The 25,187-nt window shown below is 37.9% G+C and overlaps 1 protein-coding gene across 6 annotated transcripts in view; it reads left to right on the top strand.

Annotated features, from left to right (window-relative positions):
* TET2 (tet methylcytosine dioxygenase 2) overlaps positions 1-25,187 on the top strand; it is a 143,524-nt gene that overhangs the window by 21,722 nt on the left and 96,615 nt on the right. For 4 of the 6 annotated variants that reach the window (XR_015165768.1, XR_015165770.1, XR_015165769.1 and 1 more), the window contains exon 2: positions 22,238-22,416. Coding sequence is in view for 1 of the 6 variants with exons in the window: in XM_086406896.1 (XP_086263022.1) it covers positions 22,403-22,416 (14 nt within the window). In the remaining 5 variants the exon portion in view is untranslated. Of the gene's footprint in view, positions 1-22,237; positions 22,525-25,187 lie in introns of all 6 variants that reach the window. The other 2 variants (XM_086406898.1, XM_086406897.1) reach the window with 2 other exon arrangements.

A 25,187-nucleotide genomic window follows, 5' to 3' on the forward strand; every position in this document is an offset into this window, starting at 1 on the left:
TATATTTTGTTTTTAAGAGGAAGTTCATTTCTACACACCAATACAAAGGATAAAAAGTTTACCTGTCTTTAATCCCTGAAGAAAAATGTTCTAAAATTGCCTTTTGCTCTGTACAATTTACTAAAGTGATGAGTTCCTGGATTAATCTTTAAAGAAAATGTCAAGCTTATTGAAAAACTTGAGATAACAATGAGTCATTTTAGTAAGTAAAAGATATAAAATCTAGTTGAAAATGAAAGATTGTCTACAAGAATGCAAAGATGATGAGTCTAGGAAATTCAGAGAAATTTGCAGATTTATTTTCTTTACTTAGTGAATACAAAAGTCCACTTGTTCAGATATTAATTACATGCTAAATTAAACCATTTTTGAAGTCAGGCTAATATCCTTAACAGAACTCCTCTTAAACTGATATATGAACAGGATATAAATTAACAGAGATTGGTACTAGTTAGGAACAATACTGAGACTTCTTCAGGATTTCAGTTTATAACATACTGACTGAAGGTTAGTTTTGTGCATGGAAGTATAAAACGTACCATGCCTATAAAAATAATATATATCATTTTTTAAATAGTAGATAGCAGTGACTTCAAAAGACCATAGGTCATTCTGTAAACATACACACTGACAAAAGTATTATAAATGTGAATTTAGCATGCTAATTACATTCTCATCCAGAACTTCAACTTGTTTTATAACTGTATTACATATATGAGTACAATCTGATAGGTATCAGAGTTACAAAAAGGCAAGTGTTTTTATAAATATATATAAAACCTTGGTCAGTCTACACCTTCTTTGATATGTCTTAAAGGTTATTTCACCAGTGTCTTCTAAAAGTCTTATTTGTACATTGTGAAAACCCTTTTTGAGAAACAGCTCACTGTGATCACAGAATTTTAGTCACTACTATTTCCCCATGCATATTTGCAAAAGAAGACGTGATATATTTCTAGGATGACATATGGTTTTAAAGTTTTTTTAAAATCCTAAAAGAAAAATACTGAGATTTTCTATTTCTAGTCCAGCATGTGAGGAGTTTGCTATCCTACTAAGTGAAAAGCTGAACAAACTGAAAAATCAACAATTGTTCTTTGTTCCATCAGAGAAGCATGGTCATAGGGCAAACTACTGCTTCCAAAACTGGAGATAACAGGCAGATTCTGAGAATCGTAAACTTGTTGGAGCAGAAATATGTGAGTAGAAATGGCCGCAGGAACCAGTGCCATGGTAGAAAAAAATCCTGTAATTAGCAAACTGCTGGAGCTTCACTGTGGATAAAAGTCATAGGGATAAGTCATTAGGGGAGCCTAGCTATAGGGGGTGGGCAGGCACATTTTTGTGAATTTTACCTCCAAGAACTCTACCAGGGCCTTAAAGTAAATACTCAATATATTTAAATGTTTATGATATATGTAATAGAAACATTAGAGGAAAATTGTCTTCTGCTTCTGGAAGGAGCAGGGAAAAGAAGAGTTTTGAAATATACCAGAGCATTGTGTTCTTCTTGACAAAGCCTCCCCTCAGGGGAAACTGTTTTACCAGAGCTCAGAATACTGCAGATCCCTCTAACCTCCCATGTGGGGGAAGGGAAATATGCACCTCCAGACTCCTCCAGCTATTTTATCCTTCTTTTAAAAGTGAGGGGAGAGGGGATGACAAGCATTAGTGAAATCCACAGTCCAGGGGCAAAGACTCACCAGAAGACTGAGATGAGACCTAATCATATGACTCTAGAATGCTTCCCACTTCTCCACACTGTACACCACATTTGTTGTTGATTACTGTTAAGTAGTATCTGACTCTTGTGACCCCATGGACTGCAGCCCACAAGGCTCTTCTCTCCATGGGAATTCCCAGGTAGGAATACTGGAGGGGGGTGCCATTTCCTCCTCCAGGGGATCTTGCTGACTCAGGGATAGAACCCCCATCTCCTTCATTTGGCAGGTGGATTTGTTACCACTGAGCCACCAGGGAAGCCCCTGTATTACTAAAGGCCTGTTTACTGCAGTTTCTTTTCCTGAGTACATCATGTCCACCTTACAACAAAAAATTATGAGGCATACTAAAAGGTTAAAACAAACAAAACAAACAAACGAAAAAAAAAAAAAAAAAAAAAACCCAGAATTTGAAGAGACCAAACAAGCATCAGAACCAGACTCAGATATGGCAGGAATGTTGGAATTATCAGACCAGGATTTTTTTTTAAAACTAAAACCTAAGGATTTTAAATGGAAAAGTAGACAACATGCAAGAACAGATGACAGAAATGACAATTTTTAGGAAAAAAATGCTTCTGGTGAAAAACATTGTAACAGAAATGAAGAATTTGCCTTTGAGCACTGCTGAGTAGACTGTGGGCTTCCCTGATGGCCCAGTGGATAAAGAATCTGCCTGCAGTGCAGGAGACAGGAGACATGGGTTTGATCCCTGGGTCAGGAGGATCCCCTAGAGAAGGATATGGCAACCCACTCCAATATTCTTGCTTAAAATCCCACGGGCCGAGGAGCATGGTGGACTACAGTCCATGAGATTGAGAAGAATCAGACAGGATTGAGTGACTGAGCACACAAGTAGACTGTATATGCCTGAAGAAGGAATCTCAGAACTTGAGATATAACTTCAAAAATGGAAAATACAGGAGAAACAAGAACAAAATAGAATATCCAGAACAGAATATCCAAGAACTGTGGAATAGTTACAAAAGATGTACTGTAGGCAAAATGGGAATACTCAGAGGAAGACAGGAACAGAAGCAATATTTGAAGCAGCAGTGGCTAGAATTTCCCCAAGTTACGTCAGACACTAAACCACACATCCAGGAAGCTCAGGGAACACTAAACAGGATAAATACCAAAACAAAACAAAAACAAAACAAAAAGCCACACATAGATGTCATATTCAAACTTCAGAAAATCAAAGAAAAAGAAAAACACTTGAAAGAAAAAAAAAAAGAATACCTTTCCTATAGAGAAGCAAAGATAAAAATTACATTCAACTTATCCCAAGATACCATGAAAGCAAAAATAAAGTGGAGGGAGATATTTAAAATACAGAGATTAAAAAAAAAAAAAAAAAAACATCAACCTAGAATCCTGTACCCTGTGAAATTGTTCTGTAAAAGTGAAGGAGAAACAAAGTGTTTCTCAGACAAGAAATGGAAGGAATTTGTTGCCAGTAGTTTTTCCTGTAAGAAATGCTAAAAGGCATTCTTCACAGAGAAGGAAAATGACATAGATCAGAACCAAGGATCTACGTAAAGGAAGAGCATTGGTGATGCAACTGAAAATAAAATGAAGACTTATTTTTATTATTCTTTGTTGGTCTAATAGTTGGTTCAAAATAATAATAGCAATACTAAATCATATATGTGGATATACAAAATACGTGGGTATATAATGTATGTATGTTGTAATTACATATATACACATATAGTGTATATTCTTATGTAGTGAAATAAGTGACAGCAATGATACACAAACAAGGTGGAATTAAGAATATTTTATTATAAGGTACTTGCATTACCAATAAAGTAGTATATATTGTTATTGGAAAGTAGACTTGAATTAGCTGTAAATGTCTGTTGCAAACTCTAGGACAACCACTAAAAAATGGTTTTTAAAAAGTATAACTCATATTCTAAGAAATGAGAGAAAAGGGAAATACAAAATGCTCAGTGAAAACCACAAAAGAAAGGAAAAGTATGGAAGACAAAAATAAGAAAAAAACCAAGGCTATAATTAGAAAGCAGTAATAGCAGATATTAATTCAACTATACCAATAAACACTTTAAATACCAATGATCTAAATACACCAGTTAGAAAACAGATCATCAGAGTGGATCAAAAAACAAAATCCAACTATATGTTTTCTACAGGATACCCACTTTAAATGTAAAGACACATAGTGATTATAAGTAAAGGTTATGCAAACACTAACAGTAATGAAAAGCTAAGATAGCTATATTACTTTTTTTTTTTTTAAACATTTTATTTTGCATTGGGGTATAATCGATTAACAATGTTGTGATAGTTTCAGATGCTCAGCAGAGCAACTCAGCCATACATATACCTGTATCCATTCTCCTCTAAATGGTGTTTTATTTATTTATTTATTTATTTATTTGGATTTGAATGGTTTTTTTTTTTTTTAAACTTTACATAATTGTATTAGTTTTGCCAAATATCAAAATGAATCTGCCACAGGTATACATGTGTTCCTCATCCTGAACCCTCCTCCCTCCTCCCTCCCCTCTGGGTCGTCCCAGTGCACTAGCCCTAAGCATCCAGTATCCTGCATCGAACCTGGACTGGCAACTCATTTCATACATGATATTTTACATGTTTCAATGCCATTCTCCCAAATCTTCCCACCCTCTCCCTCTCCCACAGAGTCCATAAGACTGTTCTATACATCCATGTCTCTTTTGCTGTCTCGTACACAGGGTTATTGTTACAATCTTTCTAAATTCCATATATATGTGTTAGTATACTGTATTGGTGTTTTTCTTTCTGGCTTACTTCCCTCTGTATAATAGGCTCCAGTTTCATTCACCTCATTAGAACTGATTCAAATGTATTCTTTTTAATGGCTGAGTAATACTCCATTGTGTACATGTACCACAGCTTTCTTATCCATTCATCTGCTGATGGACAACTAGGTTGTTTCCATGTCCTGGCTATTATAAACAGTGCTGCGATGAACATTGGGGTACATGTGTCTCTTTCCCTTCTGGTTTCCTCAGTGTGTATGCCCAGCAGTGGGATTGCTGGATCATAAGGCAGTTCTATTTCCAGTTTTTTAAGGAATCTCCACACTGTTCTCCATAGTGGCTGTACTAGTTTGCATTCCCACCAACAGTGTAAGAGGGTTCCCTTTTCTCCACACCCTCTCCAGCATTTATTATTTGTAGACTTTTGGATCGCAGCCATTCTGACTGGTGTGAAATGGTACCTCATAGTGGTTTTGATTTGCATTTCTCTTACAATGAGTGATGTTGAGCATCTTTTCATGTGTTTGTTAACCATCTGTATGTCTTCTTTAGAGAAATGTCTATTTAGTTCTTTGGCCCATTTTTTGATTGGGTCATTTATTTTTCTGGAGTTGAGCTGTAGGAGTTGCTTGTATATTTTTGAGATTAGTTCTTTGTCAATTGCTTCATTTGCTATTATTTTCTCCCATTCTGAAGGCTGTCTTTTCACCTTGCTAATAGTTTCCTTTGATGTGCAGAAGCTTTTAAGGTTAATTAGGTCCCATTTGTTTATTTTTCTTTTATTTCCAATATTCTGGGAGGTGGGTCATAGAGGATCCTGCTATGATGTATGTCAGAGAGTCTTTTGCCTATGTTCTCCTCTAGGAGTTTTATAGTTTCTGGTCTTACATTTAGATCTTTAATCCATTTTGAGTTTATTTTTGTGTATGGTGTTAGAAAGTGTTCTAGTTTCATTCTTTTACAAGTGGTTGACCAGATTTCCCAGCACCACTTGTTAAAGAGATTGTCTGTAATCCATTGTATATTCTTGCCTCCTTTGTCAAAGATAAGATAGCTATATTACTTTCAAACACAGCTGACTTCAGACTTAAAAAGTGCGTTGCGTAATGATAAAGAGGTTCAGTTCAGTTCAGTTCAGTCGCTCAGTCGTGTCCGACTCTTTGCGACCCCATGAATTGCAGCATGCCAGGCCTCCCTGTCCGTCACCAATCACAGAGTTCACACAGACTCACGTCCATCGAGTCGGTGATGCCATCCAGCCATCTCATTCTCTGTCGTCCCCTTCTCCTCCTGCCCCCAATCCCTCCCAGCATCAGTCTTTCCCAATGAGTCAACTCTTCGCAAGAGATGGCCAAAGTACTGGAGTTTCAGCTTTAGCATCATTCCTTCCAAAGAAATCCCAGGGCTGATCTCCTTCAGAATGGACTGGTTGGATCTCCTTGCAGTCCAAGGGACTCTCAAGAGCCTTCTCCAACACCACAGTTCAAAAGCATCAATTCTTCAGTGCTCAGCTTTCTTCACAGTCCAACTCTCACATCCATACATGACCACTGGAAAAACCATAGCCTAGACTAGACAGACCTTTGTTGGCAAAATAATGTATCTGCTTTTGAATATGCTATTTAGGTTGGTCAGAACTTTCCTTCCAAGGAGTAAGCGTCTTTTAATTTCATGGCTGCAATCTCCATCTGCAGTGAATTTGGAGCCCAGAAAAATAAAGTCTGACACTGTTTCCACTATTTCCCCATCTATTTCCCATGAAGTGATGGGACCAGATGTCGTGATCTTCGTTTTCTGAATGTTGAGCTTTAAGCCAACTTTTTCACTCTCCACTTCCACTTTCATCAAGAGGCTTTTTAGTTCTCTTCACTTTCTGCCATAAGGGTGGTGTCATCTGCATATCTGAGGTTATTGATATTTCTCCTGGCAATCTTGGTTCCAGCTTGTGCTTCATCCAGTCCAGCATTTCTCATGATGTACTCTGCATATAAGTTAAATAAGCAGGGTGACAATATACAGCCATGACGTACTCCTTTCCCTATTTGGAACCAGTCTGTTGTTCCATGTCCAGTTCTATCTGTTGCTTCCTGACCTGCATACAAATTTCTCAAGAGGCAGATCAGGTGGTCTGGTATTCCCATCTCTTTCAGATTTTTCCACAGTTTATTGTGATCCACACAGTCAAAGAATTTGGCATAGTCAATAAAGCAGAAATAGATGTTTTTCTGGAACTCTCTTGCTTTTTCCATGATCCAGCGGATGTTGGCAATTTGATCTCTGGTTCCGCTGCCTTTTCTAAAACCAGCTTGAACATCAGGAAGTTCACGGTTCACATATTGCTGAAGCCTGGCTTGGAGAATTTTGAGCATTACTTTACTAGCATGTGAGATGAGTGCAATTGTGTGGTAGTTTGAGCATTCTTTGGCATTTCCTTTCTTTGGGATTGGAATAAAAACTGACCTTGTCCAGTCCTGTGGCCATTGCTGAGTTTTCCAAATTTCCTGGCATATTGAGTGCAGCACTTTCACAGCATCATCTTTCAGGATTTGAAATAGCTCAACTGGAATTCCATCACCTCCACTAGCTTTGTTCGTAGTGATGCTTTCTAAGGCCCACTTGACTTCACATTCCAGGATGTCTGGCTCTAGGTGAGTGATCACACCATCATCATTATCTTGGTTGTGAAGATATTTTTTGTACAGTTCTTCTGTGTATTCTTGCCACCTCTTCTTAATATCTTCTGCTTCTGTTAGGTCCATACCATTTCTGTCCTTTATCGAGCCCATCTTTGCATGAAATGTTCCCTTGGTATCTCTGATTTTCTTGAAGAGATCTCTAGTCTTTCCCATTCTGTTGTTTTCCTCTATTTCTTTGCATTGATCACTGAGGAAGGCTTTCTTATCTCTCCTTGCTGTTCTTTTGGAACTCTGCATTCAGATGCTTATATCTTTCCTTTTCTCCTTTGCTTTTTGCTTCTCTTCTTTTCACAGCTATTTGTAAGGCCTCCCCAGACAGCCATTTTGCTTTTTTGCGTGGGGTGGATAAAGAGGTTAAGACTCCAAAAAAGTATACAGTTTTTAATGTGCATGCATCTAACAATAGTATCAAAATAAGTGAGGCAAAAACTGATAGAATGTCAAAAAAGAAAAGAAGAAGCAGCATCTACTATTATAGTTGGGGGATTTAACAACTTTGTATTAAAAACAGCCAGCTCCAGCAGGCCAAAAATCAGTCAGAACATAGTAGCACCATCAATCAGTGGGATAAAGTTGACGTCTATAGGTTTCATCCAGTGATAGATAGTGTGTTAGTCTAACACACAGCATATGTTGATATCAACCAGTGATAGCATGTTACATATTCTTTGAAGCTCTCATGGAACATTCACCAAGACAGACCACATTCTGGGCCATAAAAAATACCTTATCGAGTTTTAAAGGAATAGGAATTAAAATTCCCTTAATGTCTGCTCTCAGACCCTAAGGGAATTACACTGGAAATCAATTACAGAGAGACCATTGAAAAATCCCTGAACACCTGGAGATTTAACATACTTGTAAATCAAACTTAGGTCAAGGAGGGGATCTCAAGAGAAATATAAAAATATTTTGAACTAAATGAAAATGAAAATACAACATATAAATTTGTGGGAAATCAGTGAATATAGTGTTCAAAGGTAATATATGTATAGTACTGAATACATATATCAGAAATGAAATATCTAAAATCAATAAGGGAATGTCTCTGGCAGCCCAGTGGTAAAGATTCTGTGCTTCCACTGGAAAGGGCATGGGTTTGATCCCTGTTTAGGGAGCTAAAATCTCACATGCTGCATTGGTGTGGCCAAAAATAAATAAATGATAAAAATAAATAAAATCTATAAGCTAAGCTTTCATCGTAGGAAACTAGAAAATTGAGAGCAAATTCAATCCAAAGTAAGCAGAAGAAAATAAAAATCAGAGGTAAAATCAATGAAATTTAAAGCTGGAAATCAATAAAGGAGACAGTACTACAGATGCCATGGACATTAAAAAGAAAAGAAGACAGTAATGTGAAAACTGTATGCCCACAAATGTGGTAACCTAGATGAAAAGAGCTAATTCCTTGAAAGACACAACCTGCCAAAATTCACACAAGAAGGATTAAATAATCAAAATAGGCCTATATTTGTTAAATAAATTGAATCAGTAATTTAAAACTTTCCAAAGCAAAACACCTGGTCTTTCTTATGGGTTCATTGGTGAATTCTACCAAACATTTAAAGAAGAAAGTATATTAATTTCAGAGAACAGAAGCAGCGAAAATAATTTCTAACTCATTCTTTGAAGTCAACCTTGTGTGTGTTACTCCCATACTGCTAATTTATCCCTCTCTCTTTCCCCTTTAGTAACTATAAGTTTGTTTTCTACATCTGTGAGTCGGTTTCTGTTTTGTATACATGTTGCTTCAAATGGCAATGTTTCATTCTTTTTTTATGGCAGAGTAAGAGTCCACTGTGTGTGTGTGTGTGTGGGGGGGTGCGCGCGCGCACATTTACCTATATATATATACACACACACACATATACACATACTCATACTGTATCTTCTTAAACCAATCATCTCTTGATGGGCACTTGGGTAGTTTCTAAGGCTTGGCTGTTGTAAATAGTGCTGCTATGAACATTGGCATGCATATATCTTTTTGAATTAGAATTTTCATCTTTTCAGGATATGTGCCCAGGAGTGGTGTTGCTGGATCATATGGTACCTCTATTTTTAGTTTTTAAGGAAAGTCCATACTGTTTTTCCTATTGGTGGTGCCAATTTACATTTCCACCAAGAATGTAAAAGTATTCCCATACTCACACCAGCATTATTATTTGTAGACTCTTTTTTTTTCTTTTGTAGACTTTTGTATCATAGCCATTCTGACTGGTGTGAGTTGATAACCTCTTGGTGATACACCACCAAAGACATGATTCTTGAAAGGAATAGTTTTTAAGCTGGACTTCATTAAAATGGGGATAAAGCGTCTGCCTGCAATGTGGGAGACCTGGGTTTGATCCCTGGGTTGGGAAGATCCCCTGGAGAAGGAAATGGCAACCCACTCCTGTACTCTTGCCTGGAAAATCCCATGGATGGAGAAGCCTGGTAGGCTACCATCCATAGGGTTGCAAAGAGGCAGACACGACTGAGTGAGTTCATCTTCACTTTCATTAAAATGAAAAACTGGAAATTCTCTGGCCATCAGTGGTTAGGACTTTGAGCTTTCACTGCCAAGGGCCAGGGTTCGATCCCTGCTAAGGGAACTAAGATCCCACAAGCCGAGCAGCACTGCCAAAAAAAAAAAAAAAAAAAAATTTAAACTTCTGTTCTACTAAAGTGTATGTCGAAAGAATGAGAATACAAGCCATAGACTCGGAGAAAATGTTTACAAAGACCACATTTGTTAAAGGACAGTCATATACAAAGAACTATATACAGAGAAAACTATATAGAGAGGAAAATATAGAGAACTCTTGAAACTGAAAACAATTAAAAAATCAACAACCTATTTAAAAATTGGGCTAAAGACCTGAACAGATATATTATCAAAGAAGATATACAGATGGTAAATAAGTTTATGAAAAGGTGTTCATCATCATGTAATTAGGGAATTACAAATTAATGAATGAGGTTACTCAGCGCACCTAATAGAATGGCCAAAACCTAGAATGCTAAAAATGCCAAGTGCCGGTGAGGTTATGGAACAACAGAAATTCTTCACTCATTGATGGTAGAATGCAAAATGGTAGGGCCACTTTTGGAAGAAAGTTTCGCAGTTACTAATAACACTAAATATATTCTTACCATATAAGCCGGTGATTGCACTCCTGGGAATTTACTCAAAGGAGTTGGAAACTTAAGTCTACACAAAAATCCACATAGAGTGTTTATAGTCGCTTTCTTCCTAATTGCCAAAACTTGGTAGCAACCAAGATGCCCTTCAGTAGGTAAATGGATAAATATACCGTGGCATGCAGACAATAGAATATTATTTAACACCAAAAAAATTAGGTATCAAGCAATGAAAAGACAGAGAAATCTTAAATGCATATTACCAAGAAAAATAGTCTATTCTGTAAAAGTCCATACCCTTTGATTCTGATTGTATGACTTTCTGGAAAAGGTGAAACTATGCAGATACTATAAAAATTGGTTTTTCCAGGAATTAGGGGTAGGAAGGATGAATAGGCAAAATACAGAGGGTTTCTTTTGGGGGGGTGAAACTGTTCTGTAATATATTACAAAGGTAAATACATGTCATTAAACATCTGTCAAAATTCATAGAAGGTAAAACAGCAAGAGTAACACCTAGGGTCAACTTGGTGATAATGATGAGTCAGTGTAAGTTCATCAACGGTAACAAATGCACCACTCCAAAAGGAAGCCTTATAGTGGGAGAGGTTTTACATGTGTGTGGCAACACACCAGGCTTCTGTGTCTGTCACTGTTTCCCTGAGTTTGCACAAACCCGTGTCCATTGAGTCAGTGATGCTATCCAACCATATTGTCCTCTGTCAACCCCTTTTCATCCAGCCCTCAGTCTTCCCAGCATCAGGATCTTTTCCAGTTAGTTGGCTCTTTGCATGAGGTGACCAATGTATTGAAGCTTCAGCGTCAGCATCAGTCCTTCCAATGAATATTCAGGGTTGATTTCCTTTAGGGTTGACTGGTTTGATCTCCTTGCTGTCTAAGGGACTATCAAGAGTCTTCTCCAACATCACAGTTCAAAAGCATCGAATTCTTTGGCACTCAGCCTTCTTTATGGTTCAACTCTCACATCCATACATGACTATTGGAAAAAACCATAGCTTTGACTATACAGACCTTTGTAGGCAAAGTGATGTCTCTGCTTTTTAATATACTGTCTAGATTGGCCATAGCTTTTCTTCCAGGGGGCAAGTGTCTTTTAATTTCATGACTACAGTCACTGTCCACAGTGATTTTGGAGCCCAGGAAAATAAAGTTACCGTTTCCACTTTTTCCCATCTGTTTGCCATGAAGTGATGGGACCAGATGCCATAATGTTAGTTTTTAAAATGTTGACTTTTAAGCCAACTTTTTCACTCTCCTCTTTTATTTTCATCAAAAGGCTCTTTAGTTCCTCTTTGCTTTCTGCCATAAGGGTGGTGTCATCTGCATATCTGAGGTTATTGTTATTTCTCCCAGCAATCTTGATTCTAGCTTGAGCTTCATCCAGCCCAGCATTTCGCATGATGTACTCTGAATATAAGTTAAATAAGCACGGTGACAATATACAGCCTTTACGTACTCCTTTCCAATTTTGAACCTGTCTGTTGTTCCATGTCCAGTTCTATTGCTTCTTGACCTGCACCAGATATCTCAGGAAGCAGGTAAGGTGATCTGGTATTCCCATCTCTTAAAGAATTTTCCACAATTTATTGTGATCCACACAGTCAAAGGCTTTGGCATAGTCAATAAAGCAGAAGTAGATGTTTTTCTGGAACTCTTTTGCTTTTTCTGTGATCCAGTGGATATTGGCAATTTGATCTCTGGTTCCTCTGCCTCTCTAAATCCAGCTTTTACATCTTGAAGTTCTCAGTTCACGTACTGCTGAAGCCTAGCTTAAAGAATTTTAAGCATAATCTTGCTAGAATGTGAAATGAGTGCACTTGTGTGGTAATTTAAACATTCTTTGACATTGCCTTTCTTTGGGATTGGAATGAAAACTGACCTTTCCTGCCCTGTGGCCACTGCTGAGTTTTCCAGATTTGCTGGCATGTTGTATGCAGCACTTTCACAGCATCATCTTTTAGGATTTGAAATAGCTCAGCTGGAATTCCATCACCTCCACTAGCTTTATTTGTAGTAACGCTTTCTAAGGCCCACCTGACATTATACTCCAGGATATCTGTCTCTAGTGAGTGACCATACCATTGTGGTTATCTGGATCATTAAGACATATTTTGTACAGTTCTTCTGTGTATTCTTGCCACCTCTTCTTACTATCTTCTGCTTCTGTTAGGTCTTCGCCATTTTTGTCCATTTTTGTGCCCATCTTTGCATGACATATTCCCTTTGTATCTCCAGTTTTTTTGAAGAAATCTCCCTCAATGTATTGTTTTCCTCTACTTCTTTCCATTGTTCACTTAGGAAAGCGTTCTTGTGTCCTCTTGCTGTTCTCTGGAACTCCACATTCAGTTGGGTATATTTTTCCCTTTCTCCTTGCCTTTTGCACCTCTTCTTTTCTCATCTATTTGTAAGGCCTCTTCAGACAACCACTTGCCTTCTTGCATTTCTTTTTCTTGGGGATAGTTTTGGTAGTGTTATGAACCTCCATCCATAGTTCTTTGGGCTCTCTTGTCTACCAGATCTAGTCCCTTGAATCGGTTCATCACCTCCACTGTATAATCATAAGGGATTTGATTTAGGTCATACCTGAATGGTCTAGTGGTTTTCCCTCCTTTCTTCAATTTGAGCCTGAATTTTGCAATAAGGAGCTCATGATCTGTGCCACAGTTGGCTCCAGGTCTTGTTTTTTGCTGACTGTATAGACTTTCTCCATCTTCAGTTGCAAAGGATATTATCAATCTGATTACATGTGTGTGCATGTGTGGTAAGTTGCTTCAGTTGTGTCCAACTCTGTGCGACCCCATGGACTGTAGCCCACCAGGCTCCTCTGTCCATGGGATTCTCCAGGCAAGAATACTGGAATGGGTTGCCATTCCCTTCTCCAGGGGATCTTCCCAACCCAGGGATCGAACCCACATGTCATGTTTCCTACGTTGGCAGGCAGGTTCTTTACCACATGTGTGTAGCACAAAGTATATTACAACTCATTATTCTTTCTGATATATTTTACAGTGAACCAAAATCTGCTCTAAAAATATGTTTAATTTTAAAAATGTAATGCAACCTAAAAACACCATAAATTTATTAAAAGAAAATGGTCTAGGCAGTAAAAGTATCTTTTGTTTTTCTTAGTGTTTCAGTTCAAGTCCTGTCTTGACTCTTGGTTTCCAGTCTGAGGTTGAGAAAATAACCTAATCTTCTTAATTGAGTCACAACCTAATTTCAATGAACAGTTAGTACCAGTCCTTTATACAAAAGGTGAGGGAGGGGATATGAGTTGATCAGAAGATGGCCAGTGGGCGAGATTTACTTGGCTTCATTCAGTGCCTTTGATAGATGAAGGGCTACAAGCCAAACTCATGTACCTACAGACTCCATGCCTTTTCTCCGAGTACTGAAGATGAGAGTCCTGTTTGGTTTTATGTGAGGATTTCCCCCCTCCTCATCACTCCTCAGAAAATGAAGGATATCTATCCTCCTCATTTAGGAAATGAGTGCTTGTAATAGAAACTTATTTTTAGTCAGCTGTTCTCCTTAGATGATTTATGTTACCTCTGACCTGCTTTCTGATAAAACATGACTTCATTCATGGCTCTGGAGATGACCTGGCATAAACCTGGAGTGTTAAGTCATTTTAATGACAGCTGGAGACAGGATTGGTCTCCCACTGTAAGACTGTCTACCGTGAGATTCTGTAAAGCAGCTGCATTCCTAGGGAGGCCTGGTTAAGTTTATCCCACTATTAGGTTCTTCAGTATTGCTCATCTTTCTCAAAAGAAAAGAGGTTTTTCCAGCATGCACAGTATCTGGCTTTTAATGGCTGTTGTGTGCTTATTTGCTCAGTTGTGTCCAACTCTTTGTGAACCCATGGACTGTAGCCCGCCAGGCTCCTCTGTCCATGGGGATTCTTCAGGCAAGAATACTGGAGTGGGTTGCCATGCCCTTCACCAGGGGATCTTCCTGACCCAGGAATCGAACCAGGGTCTCCTGTACTGCAGGCGGATTCTTTACCACCTGAGCTCCCAGGGAAGCCCCTTGTAATGGCTACAGAGCTGAAATAACATACATATACTTGGTTGCTCGTTTGTCTGTTTTCCCTTCATTTTGTTAACTGACTCATTCTTGAAGGTTACAGTGGTTATGCTTTTCTGGTCAGCTGATGGTTGACCTTTCTTAGAAATGACACTTTCACATCTCCAAATATAAGAAGTTAATGCTCCAGTTTCATTGAGCATCTCATCCACTCAGTGAAGAATCAGGACATTCAGGATTGATTCCCATGGCCTGTGACCCAGAGTCAACTTGGTGCAAAGGGCTTTTCTCAGACATCCTTCTCGAAAGGCAGGGTCAGCGACTCCTTTTTTTCCAAACTCTGTTTTGCTCAGTGATGATTTTAAAATGGTGATTTTGTTCTTTCAGTATCTAAAAATGCTTCCTATATTCCAGAACCTCAGTCATCAGTACATCGGGGGAAATAACATACTCTCACATTCCTGTTCTCATACTTTTAATTGTATAAAATACATTCACATGTTTTATAATTATTGAGGGGTTTTTGTTTTAAAATATGTAGTTTCTTTGTTTTACAAGGGAGCTACATGATACCTTTTTGTTTTAGAGCTTATATGTTATGCTGTGGTATCATGACATTCCAAAAAAAAAGGTAAGTAAGTTCTGACATTTAAATATATTCCATTATTTACCTTTCCCTGTATCATCATCACCAATAGTATTTCACATTTTTATTGATGTTGTCCTTTTATCATTCTTTATAACTCAATTCCTCCTGTTTATTCCTCTGCATTAAAGTTGCTTTCCCCAGCTACCTCCTGTCCCACTTTTATTTCTTGTTTGCCTCTATAAAATAAGGTTTAAAATAAAGCCTCTACTATAAATCATTATTATTATACTCATTTGTATTTTGACCTAGAATATTTTAAAGCCCTCAGAAAGTTTCCGTTGCTCAGTCACCCTCCCTAAGCTATGATCTGTGTACTCTTTGGACAAGTCTTTTGTTATTTTCTTTATTGGAGTGTGTGTTATATGTCTCTGTCTGTGTGGTCATGGCTGATAAACTTTCAATTTAGCCACAATTAATATGCTTTTAGATGAGTTTCTTTTTCTTGGGAGTTTGTTGATGATATTTACTTTGTCTTGTGATTAAAAATGTGTGACAGAGTTCTGTAGCAAAATAATGCCTTCTTACCTGCTTGCACTCTTCCATTTAGAAGAACTGGTAGTTGACAACGGGCTCTTTTTAATTTTGGTTTCTACAACACAGGGGTTGCTAGGTAACTTTTAATCCCTTTCAACAAGAGAACAGTCAACAACAACAACAAATTTCTGCTCTCTTTAGACTGTATATTCCATCTAGAAGACCTAGCAAATAAAAAATGACTTAAAATTTTTTTTAAATGTACAGTTCTATATAGACTGCCTTCTACATCTTTGGAACATGGCATCAAATATTTTTTAATTAAACTGCCATTTCTTCAACATTATGATCTGCTTATTCTTAAGAAATTAACTTCTAAGCAACATTTGCCATCTCCACGAAATGTATGGAAATCCAGTTTAATTTGAAAATAGTAATTTTATGAAAACATATAAAAATTTTGTTATTAAAATATCTACTTGGATTTCTCATTTACTTATATGACTCTCCAATCTTAAGTGTGGTACAGCTGTTCATACTAAACATTTTGTTTATTTAGGGGGCAAATGTACTTAAATTCTGTCATCCTGGTCATTACTTGAAATTTTAACTTCATATTCTAAATTTTAAATAATTTCAATCTTACAAAGCATATAATTTTTACATAAAATTTTTAAAAATTAAAAAAAAACTTTTATCTTTTTCATTTCTTCTATCAGATTTCCCCCATGATGTTTCTTTCTAGCTACTGCCAAAGTTAATAGTTACATTTTCCCCAGTAACAAGAAGTACATTTGCAAAGACTTTAAAAATTATTTTATTGGAGTATAGTTGATTTGCAATATTGTGATTTGCAAAGATTTTAGCAATTGCTTAAAGCCTGTATTAAAAAATCCTTTATTTAAGAATCATTCAAATAGCTAGAGCTGATATGTAGCAGGTATACATGAGTGTAGCTGTGCTGAAGGTTGCTGAAATATTTCCAAGGTGGTGAGGAATTCTACTACTCTAAGACCCCTTGCCTCCTCCATGACTCCCTGATCTTCCCCACAGTCCTGTAGCTAAAAATAGGTGGTCTCTTGGACCCTCCTCCAACACTATGATCCATGCTTTGACAGGCTAGCTGTTAAATGTTTTTATTATAACTCATGTGGATAGAGAGAGAATTATCATTTACATGTTTTGGTGTTTTTAAGAGTACCTTATGATAGAAGTACTTTATGTCATGTTAATAACATTTCTAATTTTGTAAAATGCATAATTTCTTTTAATAATCTGAGTAAATAAAACCATGGTCTCATTACTCTGAAAGATCTGCTTTATTACTTTATAATATGAAATTACCAAATCTGAAGGAAGAGAATATATCATTACATTGTAAAATACTTTAGGGGAAATGAGTAAGCATTGTGATGATCAGTTTACAGTTACCTGTTATGTGAGGATTATTCATTACAAAGTTTTAATATTTAGTATGTGAAGGTGGTTGTTGTTCACTCTCTGACTCTTGTGACCCCATGGACTGCAGCATGCCAAGCTTCTCTATCCTTCACCATCTCCCTGAGTTTGCTCAAACTCATGTGAAATAAAATTATATTGATTATTCTAATTATTCTAATTTCCTATCAATATAATTTTGTCATGGTTTTACACCTTATTCATTGTGTAATACCTCTTTTTTTAAACATGTATTTGTTACATCTGTATCAAATTAGACCGTATTTAAGTCATAGAATCATAACACCTTAAACCTGGTTTGGAACAGAACAATCAAGCTTGTTCTGCTTGATTTTTACTCAGTATTTTTTTTTTTAATGTGGGTTTTTCATCTTGGTGTTTAAGAATATCTATTCCCTCATAACTTCTGTTTGCCTGTTTGTTTTTGGAAGGTATATATGTTGATAATCTATACACAACGCCAATGCCAAATGAATTTATACCTGTAACAAATTAGGACACGGTACCTAATGTTTTTGTGCAATAGAAATACTATGTCAAAAAGTTTATAACTGCTGCCTAATGTTTCAGCTTTATTTGGCAATTTTAGTTCTATGAAGACTGTTCATTAGGAACAGTAGTCTTGTTTGGTGTATATATGTATACTTTTATCTTAGTGGAATTTGTTCTGTAAATGCTTACTGAATTTTTCCTTGGAGTTACTACTTTGTGTTAGGAAGAGTGAGGAGAAAATATACACGAGGACTTCCTTTAGTTTTCTTCTTAGAGCTTTAACTGCTGTAGTGAATTTTTTTTTTAAAGCTTTATTAGAACAAACATTGCTGCCAAAGAGCTGACATTCTGAAATAGCACTTCCCTTTGGGCACCTTGCAGTGGGGATCATTTCCTTGAAGAGAGAGAGGGAGGGAGCCTGAGCCCAGGCTTGTTGGGGTGGGGGAGGGGGAGAAGGGAGAGGAAAGAGTGGGGAGACCTGAGTCCTGGGGATATCCTGCTGAGGTCAGTAACCTGCTGTTCAGTGGACATCCAGTCTGACCCCTTTCAGACCCGGAGAAGGCTCATGTCCAGCAGGGAGGCAGCCCGGGCAGCATGACAACAGGAAGGAAACACCTATCACTGGGAAACTTTGTAGAGACACACAGTAAAGGTGGCTGAGTAGCACAAAGGGGGAAGGAAGGGCTAGATCCAGCAGCATGAGCATAGTGCCCTGTTTGCTGTGGAAATATTTATCTCATGATTTGATCAGTGAAATCTCTGTCTATTGGAAGGAGAATGAATATGAGACCGCAAAGAAAGATTTCTATATACAATGCATAGTGTACATTGATGTGTACATCCTGATCGTAAAGAAAAGTTTGGTTCCGCTTTTGAAGGAAAGTGTCTGCTAACTCGTATTTGAAGTACAGAGTAACTTACCTTTCACCAAAAAGAATTCTGTTCTTCCCTGAATCTCCTATAAGCTGTTGGAGGCCTGCCACCTACAAAGTGTGTGCTAACGGACATGACTGACAGTATTTTGAAGATTAAATGACTAAGAATGCAATCAGTAAATCTCAGCTGTTTTTATTGCCACTGTTATTTTTTTCATCTACACTCTGGAAAAGATTGCAAAAGGATATTATCCTTTTGAAACAGTGAGTAGTTGATGAAGATAAAATAGCAGAATAAGCTTCAATCTAGGGAGACAAAAGAAAAATCTGTCTTAGAACCACATTATCCTTAGAAAGATAGTGATTTTGACTGTGAGATTTATTTCATTCAGTTGAAAATATGGATGGGAGTGAGAAAATTTCAATGTGCTCTTGGTTTGCAGTGGGAGGTGGTGGGGGGGGGCGAGGGGGCAGTGTTACCTTGATTTTTGTCTGGTTGCAGTTATCCTTCATGCCTGTTTAGCCTTCTAAATGATTTTTGTTTTCTTTATAATCTCAGTATATCAGGTCAGAGGGAAAACTCAATATATAAGCAGATTGATATTGTTTTGTATTTGCTTTAAGAGTATTTACCATAGCATCCTAAATAGTATTATTAAGGTTCTCTTTCAAAGCCTGTACCCAAGTATATGAGTCATCACTGCAATGATTCCTGAATGATGTCATGTTGGAGACATTCCAAGACTGAACACAGCCAAGACCATTGGTCAGTGAGGAACTGTGTTCTGACAGGAGCCTTGTGGCCTCTTACAGGTGTACATTCTATGTATTGGGTCAGCCTCTTTCTATAAAGGACCTTTTTGGGGCATAGAAAATTGGAACTTCATGGTCTCTTTGATGATTTGCCAGCTTGGTTCCCAGCCAGTCAGATAACTGCTCATGGTGACATGCATTTCTCTAGGGCCCCCCACCTTGGGCTGGTCTTTAGAGAATAGTCTCACTCAGCCCGCTCACACCATTCTGGGCCAAGGACATTGCTGTCCCGAATGCCTTACAGTATAGATAAAAATCTTACACCAGTTACATTCTGATAAAACTCTGAGTTTACTCTGAGAATGCATTAACCATTTAGGTTTTACATTACTATTTTAAACAGAAAACAGGAAGGCAAGTGTTTCCTTCCTTCCTCAATATTTGGTCCATAAGTTGCTAAACCCAGCCTTAGGAATCTAAGGATATACAGACAAAGACCCTCTTCTTACCATTGTTTCTTTGACCTTTTCTAAAATGACAAAATGTTTCATTGTCTCCAACCCTAACCTCCTGAACTGTACTTGTCTTGTAATAATTATTTGGAATACATGGATTCCTCAAATATGTCATGTCAGAAGTTTATTTTGTCATTTCAAATTCCTTTATAGAATTTTTTTTCCGATTAATACCATCATTCTTCCAGGCAACCAAACCCAAAGCTTTATTGCTATAATTGAGTCTTTCTTCCTACATCTACAGTGTTACTAATATCCACCCATTTCTCAATCAGTAATATTTCCCTACTTTATCATTTTATTTCATTTTCTCTGCCACCCTTCTGTTCAGACTTATCACTTCACATCTGGACTATGGCAACAAGCCAGTATCTTTTTTAAAAAAACAATGTTATTTATTTATCTATTTTTGGCTGTGCTGGGTCTCCAGCTGTGTGAACTTGTCTCTGACTGCAGCAAGCAGGAGCTGCTCTCTGGTTGCAGTGCATGGGCTTCTCATGGCAGCGGCTTCTCTTGTTGCAGAGCACAGACTCTGGGCTGCGTGGGCTTTAGTAATTGCAACTCCCAGGCTCTAGCGCACAGGCTCAATAGTTGTGGTGCATGGGCCTAGCTGCTCCATAGCATGTGGCATCTTCGTGGACCAGGGATCGACCTGCGTCTCCTGCACTGACACATGGATTCTTTACCACTGAGCCACTTGGGGAAGCCCCAAGCCTCTGCATCTTCTCCTGCATCACATTCACTAGGATGGCTTTAAACAAACAAACAAAGAAGACAGACAATAACAAGTGTTTGTGAGGGTGTGGAAGAATTGGAACCCTCATATAATTGCTGACGGGAATGTAAAATGGCAAAGACTTTGTAAAAAACAGTTTGGCAGCTCCTCAAAAGGTTAAATGTAAAATTATCTTATGACCTAGCAATTTCACTCCTAGGAATTCTACTCCCAAGAGAATTGAAAACATATGTCCATACAAAAACTTAGAAACAATGAACAAACATGCTTAGAGCTGCATTATTCACAGTACCCTAAAGGTGGAAGCAATCTGTGTCTATCAACAGATAAATAGAAAAAGAGAATGTGGTTATATGCATATAATGGAATACTCTTCTGCCTTAAGAAGGAAGGGAATTTTGATATGTTACACCATGAATGAATCTTCAAGACATTATGCAAGGTAAAATAAACCAGTCACAAAAGGACAAATGTGATTCTGCTTATATGAAGTACGTAGAATAGTCAAATTCTTAGAGACAAAAAGTAGAATTATGTGCTTAAAAATGATGACTTCTATGGTATATGAACTATTTCTTAATTTTTAATTGAGACATGACAGTCTTACTACATTGACTTTTATGATGCCGTGTTGCTGAAGAAACAGCATGCCCCAGTCTCAGCTTAGTGTTTCTGGCTATGTAATGGAGAAAAGTAAGTGACCTCCCTTCTGACTGTAAAATAGGGATAAGAGTAACTACCTTTCCAGATGTTTGTGTTAAATGAGTTAACATATCTAGTTACTTCTAGCACGGTATCTGGCATCACTAAGAACCTAGTAAATTTACTAAGACCTCTTGGGACGTGAGCCTTCAACAGCTTCCAGTACTATTTCAGATACTGTTTGCAGATATTCTGGAAAGTGGTCCAACTCCTTTGCCATTTTACCAATACTCTGTATTCTGGCTCAAAATTCCTCTCCAGATTCTCCTAAGGCTATTTTATAGAAACCCTTCCTTCAGAATGGGCTTTTTTTAGTCCCCCTAAAGTTGCTTTGCATATTCTTGCAACTGTGTCTTTTCTTGAAAACAATGCTCTCTCCCTGTTCCGCTCTCTGAATTTCATCCTGCCTTAAAACTCAGCAGAAGCCTATTCTCATGCATTAAACTTTTCCTCTCATTTCAGTGCATGGATATCTCTCATTTTTATAGCACCCAAGATTTTCACTACATCTTTGATCAGTGAAGCCTTACTTTGGTTATATTTTTTAAGTATTTATCTTATCATGTGATCTTTTGAAAGTATGTATCGAGCTACATTAAAGCCCCTGAGCACTGGGTTGCATGTTATAGTTCTTTACCTTTTCCACAGCACTTACAACATGGCCTTGATGTGGTGTATTTGGGATAAACATCTGCTATAGGTGAGTTAAGCTAGTGCTACATCTCAACAAGTACAGGGACTTTAATGATTCTCTATTTTGGCTGCACCTTAGAAACACTTGGGGAATAAGGTTTCATTTTTAGGCCAACAAATCAGAACCTCTGAGTGTTAGGCCTCAGCTTTATACCCAGGTGATAATTATAACCAAGACTGAGAACTATTGGCTTCAACCAGTGAAATAATAGAAGCCAGTGGTTCTCAAACTTAATTGGTAATCACAGTTAAGATGTGATGATCACAGACTGACATGGGCAGAGGTGCTTTGGTAGTGCAAACTGCTCCGCAAATATTAGACATATATTATAGTGCCATTGAGACTTTGATGGCCTTGGGAAAGATCCTTAAACCCCAAAATTTTTCAGAGCCAACGGCACAGTGGGGAAATACCCAACTATAGGCATCTAAAACCTCTAAACTCTGCATCATAGCTTTCATACCAGATGCGCATGCCTAGTTCCTTTTAGCTCTTAAAAATGTTTAAACTCTTCATCTTTTCCAGGCTGGCCACCATTCAGCAGCAGACCCTCTCAAGATTGTCCACTTGCCTTTGCTCCTGGTTGAGTTACCTCACATGGAAGCAGGAGATGGGCTCAGCGGCAGCCAGCAGGCCATGACCCAGGAGGTGCAGTGAGGGACAGAGCTGCTGGTAAGGCCGGCGACAGTGATGCCAGTTTGCAAGTATGTTTATTCTCACTTGAATGGTCCACCTCTCGTCCAGTCTCCAGCTTCGTACTCTCTCAAATGCCTCTATTATCTACGCTTACAATGCATGGCTTAGAGTTTAAGGTCTGTGAATCCCCTAAAGTTGTGTGCTGACTTTTAAGTATATACGGTTTTTTTGTTTTTCTTCTGGAGAAAAGGAAGGTTTTCATCAGATTCTTAATGTCTGATATCTTAGTAAAAGAAAAATGAGAACCATTCAAATACAGTAAGCACAGAGAAAGTTCTTGTCTTTAACCACTTGTTACAGTGTTTCTTTTCTCCATTCTTATCTCACCTCTGGCTACTTTGTCTCAGTCTTGTTGAAGACCAGAATAATGCTATTTTATGGTTATTTACTGGTCTGGAAGTGAGCATCTCTTGAGCCTGAGCAGCTGGGCTTCATGACAGTTTGGCTTCCTAGACCTAGCTGAGAACTAAAGTTTAGAATGACAGATGTCAGAAGAGTCTGATTTTTTCTGAAAAATGCAAATAGAGGTACGGACAAAGAGAAAGGCACCCTTTTCATTATGTTCTTATAGTTGATCTTAATAAAGATCAATTAATTTTGTTAATGAGCATCCCAACCTAAAGGTTTTTTCATTGGTGTTTTTTTTTTTTTTAATCAGATCACTATCTTTTATATAGACATACAGAAGGAGGGAGCTGATTTATTTTTTCCCAGAAACATTCAAAATAAATGTGCTTAGTTGCTGGGTCGTTTCTGACTCTTTGGCACCCCATGGGCTGTAGCCTGCCAGACTCCTCTGTCCATGGGGATTCTCCAGGCAAGAATACTGGAGTGGGTTGCCATGCCCTCCTCCAGGGTATCTTTCCATCCCAGGGATCAGACCCAGGGCTCCTGCACTGCGGGCAGATGTTTTTTACCATCTGAGCCACCAGCGAAGCCCATGAATACTGGAGGGGATAGCCTATTCGTTCTCCAGGGGATCTTCCCAACCTAGGAAACAAGCCAGGGTCTCCTGCATTGCAGGCGGTTTCTTTACCAGCTGAACTACCAGGGAAGCCCTTAAGATGAATAATAGAATGAATTCTACTGTATATACCTTTGCTTGTTTAAATTGTAGATGCATTGTAGGAGAGGAAGTACAGGTTAGCTAGAGAAAAGGGGGAATGAGATTTTTTTTTTTCATCTATAATTCTTTAGCAGGTAATTCTGCTTTAGTTTCACTGAGTCTTGTTTATGCATTCAGCATAGTAAATCTTCTAAAAAGCCTGTGTAGCTTAATCTCTGCCCTCACTACAGATGCCTGAGGATATAAGTATCCACTCTGCCACTTGATACTTCTTAGAGACTGACCTGGTGCTGAGAAATCCTTTCCAACGTGTCCTCAGTTAAACTCCCATGATTCCTGGATATTGCCATTTTCAAGACACAGGGCAAGTGCATCTGCCTAGATTACCTCTCTGCCCTGGGAATTTTAAGTCACCATGTAAGGGAAAGAGAACTCAGCACAGTGGTAACTCTCAGAATGAAAATTTTCCCCTTGCATGCTAATGTTTTTAGAGTAATCATTGTCACTGAAAATAGACTTCCTCTTTCCCCTCTCATACTGGAAAATCTTAGGTAATTATGAATAAAGCTTTCTTTGCTTTTCCCCTCCTCCCTGAGTGAATGCTTTGCCCCTCACTGTGGGGACTGTGGCTATTCTTTCTGTGTTTGGCTTTAACATGAGAACTGAGACATACGTTAAGAAAATTTTTATCTCAAGTCATAACATTAGTCAGAAGATTTTCTCTTCTTGGAGGTGACGGGTGGACAAGTAAGGAAAAATGAAAGTTTAGGGGAAAGCATAAGATAAATTACTAACAAGAAAAGAGGACAGGGCTTTCCCTGGTGGTCCAGTGGCTAAGACTCCATGCTCTCGATGCAGAGGACCTGGGTTCCATCCCTGGTCAGGGAACCAGATCTCGCGTGCTGCAGCTAGACCCAGTACAGCCAAATAAATATTTTTTTAAAAAAGAAAGAAAAGAGGACAGGAGATTAAAATATTAGCTGTTATTTTTTTTTTTTTTCAGGTCACTCCTGAAGGAGTCCTTCCTTCATATCCAAAAAGAATCTAATTTTGCATTTAGTTTTTTTACAGTTTGGTAAGCTCAGCCTAGGACTTATTTTCAGTAGTAAATAAGCTGGGGCTTATTTTTAGTAATGTTGATTAGCTGTGTGTTCCATGGGAAAGTTATTTAACCTCTTTAAGCCTTGTTTTATTTGGCAAGGAGGAAAATAGGTCAGAGTTAAATAATAATAGAATTGTGTAATGTCATATGGATAATATGTTCAGGGCCTGGCACATAGTAAGTTCCCAATTGTATAGTAACATTTTTTTTTATTATTATTAATCACTATTACTAATGTTGCTTTTAGTTTTTTAATAATGAATTCACTCAAAAAGTGTTTCTTGACCACCTATCAAATACCAGGCACTCTTTAGGAAGGGACATATTAATGAGCAAAACAGACAAGAGTCTTTCCTTGTTTATAGAGTGGGCTGCTGCTGCTAAGTCACTTCAGTCGTGTCCAACTCTGTGCAACCCCATAGAAGGCAGCCCACCAGGCTCCCCCATCCGAGCCAGACATAAATACAAATGCATACCATATAGAATATCAGGGAATACTAAGCATGAGCATTTTGTCAGAAAAAGGAAATTGGAGGCATAGTGAGTTAGTAATTGAAGACAGAGTAGTCAGAAAAGACATCAGGATAAAATTACTTCTTGAGTAAAAAACA

Source organism: Bos grunniens, chromosome 6, assembly GCF_055505025.1.
Source record: "Bos grunniens cultivar Pamir isolate PY7600 chromosome 6, Bosgru_T2T1.0, whole genome shotgun sequence".
Lineage (NCBI taxonomy): Eukaryota > Metazoa > Chordata > Mammalia > Artiodactyla > Bovidae > Bos > Bos grunniens.